The 16,085-nt window shown below is 39.1% G+C and overlaps 1 protein-coding gene across 3 annotated transcripts in view; it reads right to left on the bottom strand.

Moving 5' to 3' along the window:
* FIRRM (FIGNL1 interacting regulator of recombination and mitosis) overlaps window positions 1-16,085 on the bottom strand; it is a 46,682-nt gene that overhangs the window by 21,611 nt on the left and 8,986 nt on the right. For 2 of the 3 annotated variants that reach the window (XM_058701508.1, XM_058701509.1), the window contains 5 exons: window positions 15,918-16,083; window positions 14,407-14,491; window positions 12,134-12,272; window positions 4,670-4,750; window positions 3,139-3,203 (listed from right to left, as the gene is read on the bottom strand). In XM_058701508.1, coding sequence (XP_058557491.1) covers window positions 3,139-3,203; window positions 4,670-4,750; window positions 12,134-12,272; window positions 14,407-14,491; window positions 15,918-16,083 — 536 coding nt within the window. Of the gene's footprint in view, window positions 1-3,138; window positions 3,204-4,669; window positions 4,751-12,133; window positions 12,273-14,406; window positions 14,492-15,917; window positions 16,084-16,085 lie in introns of those variants that run through there. The other variant, XM_058701510.1, reaches the window with a different exon arrangement.

Genomic DNA, 16,085 nt, shown 5'->3' with positions numbered 1-16,085 from the left:
GGTCTCTTCTAATTTTAGGTAGACATAAGTACTGTAAATTCATCTTCTAGCAGTGAAAATATAGAAAAAATAAGTAGCATGTATTTTATAACAAAAATTCAAGGTACTAAATTGATACCACAATTGTATGAGGACCTCTAAACTAAATAACATGACTATAATTCCACAAAATTAAGTTTTATAACCTTATAGAAATCTTTGGTATTGTTTTGATGCATTTTAATACCATTTTGACAGCAGTGCCCTTAAAAAAAGACCATGAAAATATGAATTATCAAATAACCAGTAAAAACATTACATACAGAAAGGTATTTCTGATAAATACTGGCTTACACACTTCTTTTAAAAGTTGTTTTAAAATAACGCAGAATGCTGAATTTACTAGGAAATAATGCTCAGAAACAAGGGCTTTGTGAGAATTAAATGGTATACTAGTCCTGAAGGAAGATGCAAAGACTTTTTCATGGAAGATGTTTCAGGAGGTATAGTTAAAACGAAACTTCAGCCAAACTTATGTGAAATAAGATGTGTATTAAGTACTTTCTGCCATGTTATTTTAATTGTGGCAAACTTGAGTGTACTTGAGAAAACCCTGTCTAGCAGGAGATGACAGCATTTGAAGGGATGCACTTAAGATACACATTTGAGGCCTTTGAAGTGTGAGGGAAAAAGCAACAGTCTGTCAATTATTAGTTGCTTGAGTTTGGTTCATTCATTTGACCTCCTTGAACCTCAGTTTCTTCATTTGTGGTGTTGATTCAGAGTGGCTGTGAAGATTAAATTATAAGTAAGGTGAAAGATATACATAAATAAAAGGTAATGAAACTCCACAGACTTGAACTATAGCTACTGAGCATCAAAGCAAGTACTTGTTTTTCAATCAAAAATTTTTTTTTAATGTTTACTTATTTTGAGAGAGAGAGAGAGAGAGAGACAGAGAGAGAGAGATTGTAAGTAGGGGAGGGACAGAGAGAGAGGGAGACACAGAATCTGAAGCAGGCTCCAGGCTCTGAGCTGTTAGCACAGAGCCTGATGCGGGGCTTGAACTCACGAACTGCCTGACCTGAGCTGAAGTCGGATGCTTAACTGACTGAACCTCCCAAGTGCCCCTCAATCAAATGGTGTATTTTTAAATTGATTTATGTGACAGCTGTTTATTAAATGCCTGTGTATATGCTCCATGCACTGTTCCAGAAGCAGGTAACACAGTGGTAAACAGAACGTACCAGATCACTGCCTTTACAAAGTTCACATGCTAACGAAGGGGGGCAGTTAGCAAACAAGGAAGCAAGTAAATCCATAATATAACAAATATTAATCATCTGAAGGTTTGTACAGCAAAGTCCCATGATCTCCTTAATGTCTTATCACTCACTTTGACTATGGTATGGACGACAGACTAGAGGGAGGCAAGGGAGGAGGGAGACAGTGGGTGGGATGCTCTCCGTGGAAACCCAGGTAAGAAACAATAATGGGTGACATCAGATGTGAGCAGTTCTGGTGGTGAGAACTGGCTGGGTTCTGTATACATACATACTGAACCCATATACTAGGCATATCTATTTATACTGGAGGTGACACTGACAATTTGTTATTGGGCGAGATGTGGATACGAAAACAAGGAAAAGTGTCAGAGATGACCAGGTATTTCGGCCTGATGAGTTTGAAGAATGAAGTTGCCTGGGGACTGGCCACCCAGCTGAAGCCGAGAAGAGGACCTACTGAGAAGGCACAGCCATGAGGTCAGAAGAGAACAAGAGGGAGAGGTACCTACAAGCCAACTGAAGGAAGTGCAAAAGGGAGGGTCAAGCGCTGTGAACAGGTTACATACGCGGAGGCTTAAAACTGACCACCAGATGTAGCAACGTGGCCGTCACTGACGAGCTTGACAAGAGCTGTTTTGGCGAAGTGGTGGCATGGACAGCCTGACTAGAATGGCCTCAAGAAAAAAGGTAGGACAGCAGTATAGACAGACAACTCCTGGGACTTTTGCCGTAAACAGAGACAGAGAAACGGGAAGGCATTGGAGGAGGCTGTGGACTCGAGAGGTGTTGTTCTGTATTCTTACGATGTGGACCATGGGGAAAGTAACCGCATGCTGGTATCCAGATGAGAAAGGCCTAGTAGGAGGGAAGACTGGTGATGCAAGAGGGAAGGGAACAACTGCTAGAGAGACCCCTGAGCAGGCGAGTTCAGGGGACCAGCGCGTACAGGCGCGGACACTCACTCACGGGTCAGCGACCACATGGACCGAGACACAGGTGCAACAGTCAATGAGCGGAGGAAGCCATGCCTTCTCAGTGACCTACTCAGTGAGGACGTTAACTGGCAACGGGGAATGGGGAGGAGGTGTCAGAGATGTGGGAAATTTGAGGAGGGAGAGGTATGAAAAAGGTGTCCAGAAGACTAGAAAGCACTGCTGGACAAATGAGATGACAGAGTATCTTAATGTCAAACGGAGGGCTGTTTGGAGGGTCTGTCAATTTCACATGTCGCTCAGCCCCTATCTAAATAATACTTTTCTGGATTTCAATGTTTTCCCTCAGATGGAGTTAACTACTACACATCTTAAATCTCACAGAAGTTGAAATAAAAATTTACAACGATAAAGAACAATACATCCATGTATACAGAGGCTTTTTTTTTTTGCCTTTAGTATTTGTCACCATACCAATTATTCATCACTCGGGTACAAGATACTAGTTAAGAGTAAGTAAAACTCACATGGAATCTATTCTTTAAAAGCTTCCACATCTAATTATTTTAAGCAAGCAGTTAAAAGTTTACTGAAACAGTAAAAAAAAAAATTATTTTCATGTTTTATTTAAAATTTTTTTTTTTTCAACGTTTTTTATTTATTTTTGGGACAGAGAGAGACAGAGCATGAACGGGGGAGGGGCAGAGAGAGAGGGAGACACAGAATCGGAAACAGGCTCCAGGCTCCGAGCCATCAGCCCAGAGCCTGACGCGGGGCTCAAACTCACGGACCGCGAGATCGTGACCTGGCTGAAGTCAGACGCTTAACCGACTGCGCCACCCAGGCGCCCCTCATGTTTTATTTTAAATGGCATATGCTTGATCTCTGCACAGTTCAAATGGCACTGTTACATTTTAATGATCACATGGCATTCTTCTTACCTGTGTATCTGAAGATAAAGCTGGTGCAATGTGCAGCAAGAATCAGAGAGTAAAGGAAGAAATTCCTAAAATAAAACAACTCTATTCATTCTTTGAATGCGCTGTGGTTTTCTAATACACATCCCCTCACAAAGACATGCAAAATAAAATAAAATCCTGGATGTGCCGCATTAAAGAAAAAAAGAGGTTCTTGCACGAGGACAACAAGGAGGATGAGGCTAATCAGCACCTAATTTGCTGTTAAAACCGTCACTACAACCACAATTAGCAGAAATCGCTTCCTGAGAACCTACTAAGCGCTCAGTACACATGTAGCAAGTGACTTCGTATCACTTTATTTAATTTTAGTCCTCTCAAAAATCTTAGATTCAATTCACAGAACAGAAAGCTAAAGCTAAAGTATCAAGTACCTCAATCAAGTCTCACAGCTAAAAACCAGCATGGCTAGGATTCAAGCACAGTTGTGCAGCTCCATTATGGTTAGGCTACCTCTCAGGAAGTAAAATAAATAGTTCCTGGTGTAATATAGGGTACAGAAAAAAGCTGATTTTTCTTTTTTAAAAATTAAAAATTCCTGAGAGAAAAGAAATGATTAAAAACGGCATGACTGGGTGTAATTTTGCCTCCTACACACCAAGCAAATTATCAGATGGGTAACCACCCATCAAGTGCCATTGGTGCCAGGACCCTCCCACCACGGGCCCTGCCAGCTGCAGGGAACCCAGGGTGCGAGCAGCCAGCCGGGAAGTGGCACATGCCCAGACCAGCTCGGGCAGCACACCCAATAGGAGGGCAATGTGCTGGTAGTCTGTGTGCCTGCGCGGGAGTCCCAGCTACAATCAACAGTCACTGGAGACCCTCATCTTTTCCTCCAAAGAGAGGAAGACAAAGTTAAAGACAAATTCTACACAGACAACCGACAGTTGTTTTTTTTTTTAAATCACCAATATGTATTAGTGACGTTTCCTGGACCGGGTGCTATAACCATTTTCTGCTCTTCTCTCCAAATAATCTTCCTTGATAACTTACCGACTCCATCCAGATATCTTCAACTATCACTACTATCTTAAGGACTCCCAAATATGCAAGTCTACTTTAAATTATTATACAGCTTTACAACTTTGAACATTTCAACTTTAATAATTAAAAAATTCAGAAATATAGTAAAAGTAATTTGTGAACAGTATTTAAAGCCAAATCGAATTATCTTCTGATAACTGACTTGTGCTTATAGAAGTAATTTTATTTGTATTTATACTTAAAGAACTGTGCTCGCTTCGGCAGCACATATATACTTAAAGAACTGATTTTTCCAGAGAATTGAATAAAAACAGTAACGTGATGATGGTAGCAACTTAAATGATATAACAGGTGCTCAACATTTAATAACAGTATTTTTAAAAAGCCTATAAAACATATTCTTCACAAAATAACTTCAACAGCTTGATCTTTTGGCAGGAATGATAAAAACAGGACAATTTATAATTTATTATAGATTTCACATTTACACATTTAACAAAATAAGCCTTACCTTAGTATAGTGCAAAAGGGAGTTGGCAAAGAAGCGACACAATTTGAGTGTTTTCTGAAATAACCTAGAGTCAGCATTATCCTGTTCCAAAAAAGGAAAAAAGCATAATAAATAAGAAAAGAGTAAGAAATTAGCTAAGCTTGTAAATGAGACAGTATTTTCTAAGAAGATTTCTTAATAAACAGAGCATAAGCATTTTCCAAGTAAACATAACTCTCTGAATCGTCAGGAGCAACAGAAACATTAAATGACAGAGACATTTCAAAAAATTAAACTCTACCGAAAATAAATTTTACTTTATAATAGCAAAAGGGGTGGTCATCCCTGGTTGATCTGAAAGTAAAAGAAATTTAACTACCTTATTATGTTTTGCTATATGGAGAGCAAACAGATGATCAAAAAAGTCTCCAACCAATAAAAGAATGATATATGAAAGAAAACAGATAAAAGACTCATGTCAGTTCAAAGAAAAGAAAATACAAGTTGCCAACAAACTAACATTGAAAGAATTCAATTTACAACCTAATTAGGTATCTTTTAAAGGGAATGGGGGCGGGCTATTAGCAAACATAAAAAAGACTGATAATATCGAAAAGTTGCTGAAGAAGTGGGGTAACACCCACTTTATCGTTCATGGGAGCATAAAATACAGTCTTTGCATTGTTATCTTTAAAAGCTAAAGTATTGAATTCCCTTGACACAGCAGTAGTTCCACTTAGATCCTACAGAAATACCAGCTTGCACAGGGGCGCCCAAGGCGCTCAGTCAGTTGAGTGTCCAATTCTTGGTTTTGGTTGAGGTCATGATCCCAGAGTCATGGGATGGAGTTCTGTATCGGGCTCCACAATGAGCATGGAGCCTGCTTAAGATTCATATTCTCTCTCTCTCTCTCTCTCTCTCTCTCAGGGCACCTGGGTTGCTCAGTCAGTTAAGTCTGACTCTTGGCTCAGGTCATGATCTCACGGTGTGAGTTCACACCTGGTGTTGGGCTTTGCACTGACAGCGCGGCACCTGCCTGGGTTTCTCTCTTGCCCCTCCCTTGCTCCTGCTCTTTCTCTCTCTCTCAAAACGGATAAACAAAACAAAACAAGAATTAAAAAACAACAACTCTCTCTTCCCCTGACATTTTCCCCCACTCAGGCTCTCTCTCTCAAAAAAAGAAAAAAGAAAACAGAAGAAATACATACTAGCTAGCACAGAAATGCAATGCAACATTTTTATATAGTGAAAACTGAAATAAACCAAGTATCCATCAACTAGAGAATGGGTAAATAAATTCAAGGTATTTTCATAAATAATTGCATAAAGCTATTAATAAAAGAATTGGGGGTGGGGCGCCTGGGTGGCTCAGTCAAGTAAAACGGCCGACTCTTGGTTTCAGCTCAGGTGATGACCTCCCAGGTCGGGAGTTCGAGTCCTGTGTAGGGCTCTACGCTAACAGTGCGGAGCCTGCTTGGGGTCCTCTCTCTCCCTCACTCTCTGCTCCACTCCCACTTGCTCTCTCTTAAAAATGAATTCATTAAAGAAAGAAAAGAATTGGGTAGATTTATCTTCACAGACATACAAAGCCCTGAGGTAATTAAGTAAAATATCAAGTTGCAAAACAATATGTATATAATCCTATTATTATTTTAAAATGCATTATAAAATGTTAATATTTGCTTCTTAACCCCACAAAAATAAATCAAAACTTTACCTACGGTTCTCTCTAGAAGATGAAAGTAGGATTTCACTTTCCACGTTAAATATTTCTGTAACATGTGAGGATTTTGTGAGTATATATATTACATTTGTAAAATGATACAACAGTGGGTAATGCCAAGTTAGCTATGTGCTTGCAGGGGAGGTAGAGACTACGGAGTCATCCTGCCTGGATTGAAATCCTGGCCCTATCACAACTGCTACATACCCTGAGAAGGTTATTAAACCTCTCTATGAGGCTGCGATGTGTGGCTTACACCATAGTTTAAAGTGAGGTTTACACAGTGCCTGGCACTTTGGGCAACTTAACTCAATAAACATGGGTTGCTTTGTCACTCCAATGTGTAATACACAGTATAATCCAAAAAGCTTTAATCAGTACCATAAACTTAAGCCAAACAGATTCCTTATTGTCTTTAATTCTGAGAATAATTTCATATGAAATAGCATATACTAACTTTAATGTTAATCGATTACACTGGATTCCTTTCCAATACAGCAAAACCTTAAATAAACCAATCAAAACAGAAATGGATGATTCATTAATTAAATACAACCCTTCATTTTGACCTTTATTAAAAATATCTGGAAACAGTAAACAGTCCTCAGCAGAAATAGGTTAGATGAAAATTTACCTTCCTGATAATAACAAACATGAATTTTCTTAAGAGTGCTATGAATCTACACTGACCTTATAATACACTTAATAAATCTTTTTTTTTAAGTTTTATTTAATTTGAGATATAGAGAGGGAAAGTGGGGGAGGGGCAGAGGGAGACAGAGATGGGGAGGGAGGGAGAGAGAGAAAAAGAGAGAGAATGAATCCCAAGTAGGCTCTGCACTATCAGCACAGAATCCAATGTGGGGCTCGAACTCACAAACTGTGAGATCATGATCTGAGCAGAAGTCAGACATTTAACTGACTGAGCCACCCAGTACCCCTACACTCAATGAGAAATCTTAAGCTTAAGGGCTTAAGTGTCTCTTGATTTTGGCTCAGGTCATGCTCTCAAGGTCGTAAGACTGGGTGTGAGATGGAGCCCTGTGACATGCTCCACACGGAGTGTGGAGCCTGCTTGGGATTCTCTCTCCCCCTTTCTCTCTGCTCCTCCCCCAAAGTTGCACACACTCTCTCTCAAAATAAATAAACATTAAAAAAAGAAAAAGAAATGTTAACCTTAGATGTCATTCACAAGAAATCTTCCCTGACTTCATGACTGGATTCCTACCTTTACTCCCACAAGCCAACACCCAGTTCTCCAAAGATAATTATTCTATAATTACCTGTTTATTTTTCTCCTGCCCTAGACTATAAATTGTTGAAGGCAGAAAATCTAACTTACACAGAATAAGCACTCTGGAAATGCTTATGAAATGAATGGCCAGTGACACACTACTTATTATGTTTGCCTACTTTCAATTTTTCTTTCTCATTCAAGGAGACATTGTACAGATTTGGTTGAAGGACCTAGTTTTCCTTCATTACTAAGCATACTAGTTAAATATAGAGCTTTTATTCTGACATTTTCAAAACATTATCCCATCTCGATTTACTGAATAGTTCAAAACAAAAAGTTTGCATCCCAGTGTCAACGAAAAGGGGTGAAGATATAAGCAAGGAAGATCATTTTCAGTGTTTCAAAATACTGAGCATCCTTTCTTTAAATAAAACAAAAATACTAATAAAATCTAAATGCAGCATGCAATAAAGTTAAGCATAGGCATATAGATATAAAAGTACACATTTATTACCAACAAAACGAAAGGCAACCTACTGAATGGGAGAAGATAGTTGCAAATGATATAACCAATAAGGGGTTGATATCTAAAACACATAAAGAACTCCTACAACTCAACACCAAAAAAACCAAACAAACTGATTAAGAATGGGTAGAGGACCTGAATAGGTAACTTTTCCAAAGAAGACGTACAGATGATCAACAGGCACATGAAAAGATGCTCAGCATCACACATCATCAGGAAAATGTAAATCAAAACCACAATGAGATATCATCTCACACCTGTCAGAAACGCTAGTATAAAAAAAAAAAAAAAAAGAAATAACAAGGGCTGGTGAAGATACAGAGAAAAGGGAATCCTCATGCACTGTTCGTGGGAACACAAACTGACCACAGTGTGTGTTGGTCAGAATGTAAGTCAGTACAGACACTATGGAAAATAGTAGAGTGGTTCTTCAAAAAAATTAAAAATAGAAGCCATACAATCAATTATCCCATGTCTGGGTTTTTGAAGAAAACAAAAATGTTAATTCAAAAAGATACATGCGCCCTGATGTTTATAGCAGTATTATTTATAATAGCCCAGATATAGAAGGAACCTAAGTTTCCAACTACAGATGAATGGATAAAGAAGATGTAGCATATAAATATATATACCACAGAATATTACTCCGCCACAAAAAAGAACGAAATTTTGCCCTTTGGGACCACATGGATGGACTAGAGAATATTATGCTAAGTGAAGTCACAGAAAGACAAATACCATATGATGTCACTTATATGTGGAATCTAAAAAACAGAACAAACAAAATAAAACGGAAACAGGCTCATAAGTGTAAAGAACAAACTGGTGGATGCCAGAGGTGGGGGTGGGGAGGGGGAGTAGGAGGATGCCCGAACAGGGTGAAGGTCAGTGGGAGGCAGGCTTCCAGTTATGGGATGAAAAGTTATAGGGATGAAAGGTGCAGCATAGGAAATATAATCAATGGCATTGTAATAACGCTGCATGGCAACAGATGGTAACTCTATTTATTGTGCTGAGCACTTCATAATGTATACACAAATGTCAAGTCACTGTTGTACAGCTGAAACTAAACAGTAAGTCAACGATACTTCATTTAAAAATAAGGTATTTTATATTTACATATTTAGAGTAAGCCATGTATTTATATGTAAAAAAGTATATTCTCTAAATACAAATTTTACAAGCATTATATAGACAAAAGTAGCATTTACAGTGGAAATTAAATTTATATTTAAGAGCTTTACAAATAAATTTCCTTATCTTTACAGAAAAACTAAATCATTTGTGGTTAAAAAACTGTATGTTAAAAAATCTAATATGGCATTCTCTTTTTGAACCTGTTCAAGACTTACCAGAATATAAATATCAATCTTAGGAGCTGTTATAGGTTGAACTGTGTCCCCTAAAAAGATATGTTGAAGCTTAATCTCCAGTACCGAAGAATGTGACTTTATTTAGAAACAGGGTCATCACAGATAGAATCCGTTAAGATGAGGTTACACTGGAGTAGGTGTACCCTCAATTCTGAATGACTGGTGTCCTTACATGAAGATGAGGTGAAGACACTGGGGGAGACCACCACATGACGATGGGAGGCGGAGCATGGAGTTCTACAGCTGCGAGCCAAGGAATGTCAGTGACACCAGAAACTAAGAGATGGAGCAGACTCTACCCTAGAGCCTTCCAGAGAACACGGTCCTCCTGCTATATCTCAGACTTCTCTCCTCGAGAACTATGGGAGAATAAATTCCTGCTGTTTCAAGGCACCCAGTTTGTGGTTTGTTATGGCAGCGCAGGGAACCTGATACAGGGACTGATACATCTGTATGCTTCCAAAAGTAGTATATTAGCTATTAAATCTGGTGGTTTTATTATGATGTTTTTGAAAACGAAGTGAGAAAACTGCTTCAGGACTTTAATATAAATCGGTCAATTCCTCAATAAATATCAATAGTGAACAGCAGAGGGCGCTGCTGACCAGAATTATGAGTTCAAAACGGACAACCTACACAGACCATCTCAAAGCTCCCTTTCGGGCAGTGGGCAATCAGTAGTGTTAGTCACTTTACCAGTCCCAAATTTTCACAAGGAAATTTTCACATGAAAATTTCCTTGGGCAGTTAGGAAAGTTTATAATTTAAATTCTTTAAAAAAAGGTTTTTTTCGGGCGCCTGGGTGGCTCAGTTGGTTAAGCAGCCGACTTCGGCTCAGGTCATGATCTCACGGTCCGTGAGTTCGAGCCCCGCGTCGGGCTCTGTGCTGACAGCTCAGAGCCTGGAGCCTGTTTCAGATTCTGTATCTCCCTCTCTCTGACCCTCCCCCGTTCATGCTTTGTCTCTCTCTGTCTCAAAAATAAATAAACGTTAAAAAAAAAAAAATGTAAAAAAAAAAAAGTTTTTTTTCCATGTTTATTTATTTTTGAGAGAGACAGAGACAGAGCGTGAGCAGGGGAGGGGCAGAGAGACAGGGAGACACAGAATCTGAAACAGGCTCCAGCCTCTGAGCTGTCAGCACAGAGCCCAACGCAGGGCTTGAACTCACAGACCTTAAGATCATGACCTGAGCCGAAGTCAGATGCCCAATCAACTGAGCCACCCAAGTGCTCCATATAATTTAAATTCTTTGATTTCTATATACAAGCCGTTTCTAACAAGCTGAACTTAAATACTTTGTGTACAAAGAGCCACCCTAGTCAGGCCTCAGGACTTCTTTTCTCTTCCACTATACTGTTGCTTGGGCTCTCCCTGTCTCTCTCCTGTCCCGCAATCTCTGTCTAATCTTACTTTCCCAGCACTAGCTGGAGAGTCTGTGGGGTCAAGTTAAGCAAGAAGGAAACTGGGAAAAGAGAAGGTCGGGGTTGAGGATAAAGGTGGAGAAGAAAACAGCCTTCCTGCTACTGACACAAGATACCCAACCAAATGTCTCCTCCTCACAGGAAGGTGAGGGGAATTGGCAAGGGCACTTGAAGGGCAGAAGTGGGGATGGGAAACAACAGGGGAAAACAGATGTAAGGGGAGAACAGATAAGAGAAAGAGAAGCAAGAAGGAAAAGGTTAGCCCCTTCCTAAAGCCACTCCTCAGTTCGTTCTTACCAACCTCAGTTTCAAACTCCCATCCTCCCCTAGGGTCTGTCTTTCCAGATCATCTCTGCCCCAGGAATTGCAACCAGTGCTTAGGAAAGGGATGAATCCTTACATGCCCACCCGCCTGAAGGCAAGGCAGGAAGGAGCACAGGTACAAAGGAATTGCCTGTATCAGTTAGCAAGTCCACAGCAGGAAAGGAGGTTACGGTTACTTTAAGGAAGAAATATTTAACTCATTTTCCCACTGAAGTTATTACATACAACTCTCAGGTCCTGACCACTATCAGTCCTATAATTTAGGGTCATTATGAGTTAAATAAAATTTAAAGGGCTAGTCTGAGAACAAAAGGCACTATGTATAAATCGATTTAGGAAAATGAACTATAATTCCCAATAAGCTTATTACAAATTTTTAGAGTACAGTATGTTTCATGAATGGGATGCCCATTCAACGCTGTGACTTTCTGAAATCAAAATAAACATCTGAAAACACCGATACATACGTATGCCCAGGGAAGTTATATATCACATCATTACAGGTTGCGATGGATTGGTGAAAAAAAGGCTGACTGTGGCTGTATCAAGACGACCTTAAGTGAGCACAGGACTAAGGAGTTAGATTTTTGTCCGAGGGTAGAAAAGAATCAAAGGATTCTGAGGGGAGTGCCTCAACCAACCAGTCATTATGTATAAAGGGAACAACTAGTCTCTAGAGGGAATAAGAGCTGGCAGAGTCTAATGCAATGTTTGGGGTGAAAAGTAATCACGGGCTGTAAATAATCCTAGATTGAAAAAAAAACAGAAACAAAATAAGTGAAAATCCTTTAAGGTAAACCGATCCATAGATTCAAATGAGATTTAGTTAACTGCCAAAGGAAAAAAGAACTGTTCAACGTGCTGTTTAGACTCTATTTTACCTGTGCATCTGACTGCGTCATCTGCTCAGCTAACTGTAAACACGAATGGAAGGAGAAAAGAATGTCTTCACACAAGCTGGTAACTATATCTTTGTGTTTCAGCTGACTCTTTATAACCGACTGGTGCTTAAGGCTCTGCCTAAATGAATAAAAAGAAACAATCGCAAGTAATACATCAAGTAACATAGGACCATAGAAATAGGACTTGAGGGGCACCTGGGTGGCTCAGTTGGTTGAGCGTCCAACTTCAGCTCAGGTCATGATCTCACGGTTTGTGAGTTCGAGTCCCGTGTTGGACTCTGTGCTGACAGCTCGGAGCCTGGAGCCTGCTTCGGATTGTGGGTCTCCCCCTCTCTCTGCCCCTCCCATGCTCATGCTCTCTCTCTGTCTCTCAATAATAAACGTGAAAATATTAAAAAAAAAAAAAAAAAGAACTAGGACTTGAAGTAACACGTAAAAATCACAATGGATCATATAAATATTAGACATGGCATAATTTCTTTTTTTTTTTTCTCAACTTTTTTTTTTTTTTTTTTTTTTTTTAATTTTTGGGACAGAGAGAGAGACAGAGCATGAACGGGGGAGGGGCAGAGAGAGAGGGAGACACAGAATCGGAAACAGGCTCCAGGCTCCGAGCCATCAGCCCAGAGCCCGACGCGGGGCTCGAACCCACGGACCGCGAGATCGTGACCTGGCTGAAGTCGGACGCTTAACCGACTGCGCCACCCAGGCGCCCCTAGACATGGCATAATTAAGATATGCTGATGCTACTTCTGAAGGTGTCATGTTAGCTTAGTAAGTGGCTATTTTTTTATTGCTCCTTATAAAATGTTAATTGAATTTAATGCTCCAGATATTCTGCTAGGCCCTGGGGATGGAGAAGTGAATGAAAACACAATCTCTGCCTTGCCTGCATGGAACTTCTGGTCTAGCACAAGAGAGAACATCACATAATTCTAAGAATAATTACAGTTGTGATAAATGCTGAGATAGAAAAGTCCAGGGTGCTACAATAGAGAGACCTGAAATAACTTATTCTCAGGGTGAGAATATCAAAGTTATCTTGAGGATGTAACGCTGAAGCTGCGAACTGAAAAGATAAGCAGGAGTCAGCTAGGTGTGGACTATGGGAGAGGAACATCCCAGGCAGAGGGAAAGAGCATGAGGAGGCCCCAGGATTGGAGTTTGGTATGTTTGAGGAAGTAAGAGCAGGGAGAGAGCAGCAGAGATGAGCTGGTGAAGAAGGCAGAGGCTGGAGAGGATGAAGTCGTATCTCTTAGTAAACTGGGATGGATTTTAAGCAGTAGAGTGACATGATCTAATTTACATTTTCAAAAGATCAGACTGAACACTGGCTAGCAAATGAATTGGAAGGGTCCAGGAGTAGAAAATATTTGATAATGATGATAATGTGGTAGTTCATTAGGCACTTGCTACATGCCATGCAGAGTTGTAAGCATTTCATATCGATACACTCAAATTAACTCTCACTATAAACCCACCAAGAAGGTGCTATTGTTATTACTCCCATTTTCATATAAGCAAACTAAGGCTCAGAGAAGTTAACCATCTTGTCCGAGTGCTCAGGAAGAGGAAGTGATTTCAGAATGGATTCAAACACATGCAGTATGGGCTCTGGGTTGACACTTTTAACCACTGCACCTTTACTTGTTGGCAAATTAGTAACCTCCTGGTGGTGCAAGAGAAGTATCTAAGACCTAAAAATACTACACTGGCCTTTAATGTTTTATTCGTGTGTATAGAGATTCTTAGCCATTTTACATCTCAAGTCTACCTCTTCCCACCCCCGAGAATCTGATGGGTACTCTCCCTGGTAACCCTTCGTAACACTCTAGCTAAAATTACTTTATAAGTGAAATTAAACTTCAACAACTCAAAGGCATATAACAAAGGGATTATATTTAGCTCTAATTATGACTATTTATCTAAGCCTGGAAACAAAACACTTGATGGGTTAAATTACAGTAGCAGTAGTCAAGTGGTTAAGGCCCACGGCCCATTATTTCAGAAGTACTAGTAACAAAGTCTAAATATTTTTTTAATTTTAGAAGTAGCAGAGTGGAGAAGTCCAATTTGGTGTGGAAGCTACATGTACAATATGTGAATTATCAGACAGCAGCGCCAGTAAACATTGTTTATACATACCCATACAAAAATGTTTTAAAATGCAATCTACAAAAACTTACAAATAATTAAGAATTGGAATATAGAAAATACATTACAAAAAGTAAAAGCAAAGAAAAACAACTTACTTAATTATAAATTTCCAAGTATTAGCATGAAATGCATGGTCCATGCTGGAAATAACAGAGCAGATATCCAACAATGAATGAATAACTACAAAAAAAAGATAACAGAACTCTTAGGACATTCAAATGTCATATGGGGTGAGTTTGCCCTATATTTAAACATATCTACCGAAGAATTTTGACATCTGTTAAATTAGGTAATGCAATTAGAAAAAAACTGGTTCAGAATCATTATTAAAAATAAGTATCACACTTTTGATGTATTGTTTTTATAAATACAGAAAATTAATTTTTGACATTTACACCTACCTAAATAAAACTAAATGATCTAAATAAAACTAAAATGTTCGGTGGAATAAAAGTTGTGCCCTATTATGACTGAAATATTCTATAGATATTCTAATCCAAAATAACAAAATAAGCTGCAAAGGAAAGAACTCCCAACAAGGAAGAATGAAAGTAAATCTGCACAGTGTTTAAGGAAAGCTTCTACTCTTCCATTTTATTTGTAAAAATGGCCAGTAACTTCCCCTTCTGTGTCCACACTCTTGGGCAGTTTCCTTCTACACTGATCTGGGGCTTAGCCACATGACTTGCTTTGTTCAACAGGATAATAACTATAAGGACAGCAAAGACTTAAAAAGTGCTTGCACACTGGGGCTTATTCTCTCTTGATGACCGAGCCTGGACTGGTCTCCTGGACGATGTGCCACACAGGGCTGGCTCGGTGCTTCTGCCTCTGCCAAAAGCCAGATACGTGTGAGGTCACTGACCACAAAAACACAAGTGAGACAGGTGCACCATGTGGAGCAGAGAAAGCTGTCCAAGCTGAACCCAGTCTAAACTGCTGACTCACAGAACCGTGAATAAATAAAGCAGTAGCTGTTTTAATCCACTAGATTTTGGGGTGGTCTGTTACAGACCAAGAGGTACTCCTGACATACTGCACAAAACCAACTTATCTCTTTATGCTGAAGCTATGTATGCAATCTTTGCCCTGATATTGCTGTTTTTCAAACTCTGGGTGGTAGAATTATGAGGTAGCAATCAGCAATTCTTTAAAAATGAAACATGTAAAAACAGGTTATTATTTTATGTATAATAAATGAACATGCATACATACACATTTAGAAACATGTACATATATATGTAACTAGATGTATTCTGGGAAGAAATGCAAACTTCATTTCCTACTGAGCTAATGCTTTATACACTCTAAAAACTACTGCCTCAAAATCTAAATTATTTTACAAGGTATTCAGTTGCACAACTTTCTTGGAAAAATCATGTATGGCGAACACTGACAATACACAAATCTATGTTAAGGCATCACACAGCAATTTTATAAGTTCTAAAAGTTAGAAGACTAAAAACTTAACAGGTAGTACTTAATTTTTTTTATACATAATAAGATACCATGAATCATTTGAAACAACGTTGGGTCCAGTAACTGAATGTATATGCAATTTAGTCAATATATGTCATATACTAAGTAGGAAGTTTTCTTCACTTACCTATCACCATATTCAAAATATCATCATTGTCATCTAATAAAGGGTCCATGCAAACCATATCCAGTAGTTCCATTAGCTGCTTTTGAAGAGAATAGGCCTCCTTGAAAAGAGCCTGGAGAAGGTCTGAAACTAGGTGTAAATGCCCAGAATAGACAGATTCGCTATCCT

This window comes from Neofelis nebulosa, chromosome 15 (assembly GCF_028018385.1).
Source record: "Neofelis nebulosa isolate mNeoNeb1 chromosome 15, mNeoNeb1.pri, whole genome shotgun sequence".
In the NCBI taxonomy this organism is placed as follows: Eukaryota; Metazoa; Chordata; class Mammalia; order Carnivora; family Felidae; genus Neofelis; species Neofelis nebulosa.
The sequence above is the reverse complement of the archived record's forward strand: the minus strand, read 5'-3'. Positions and strand labels throughout refer to the sequence as shown.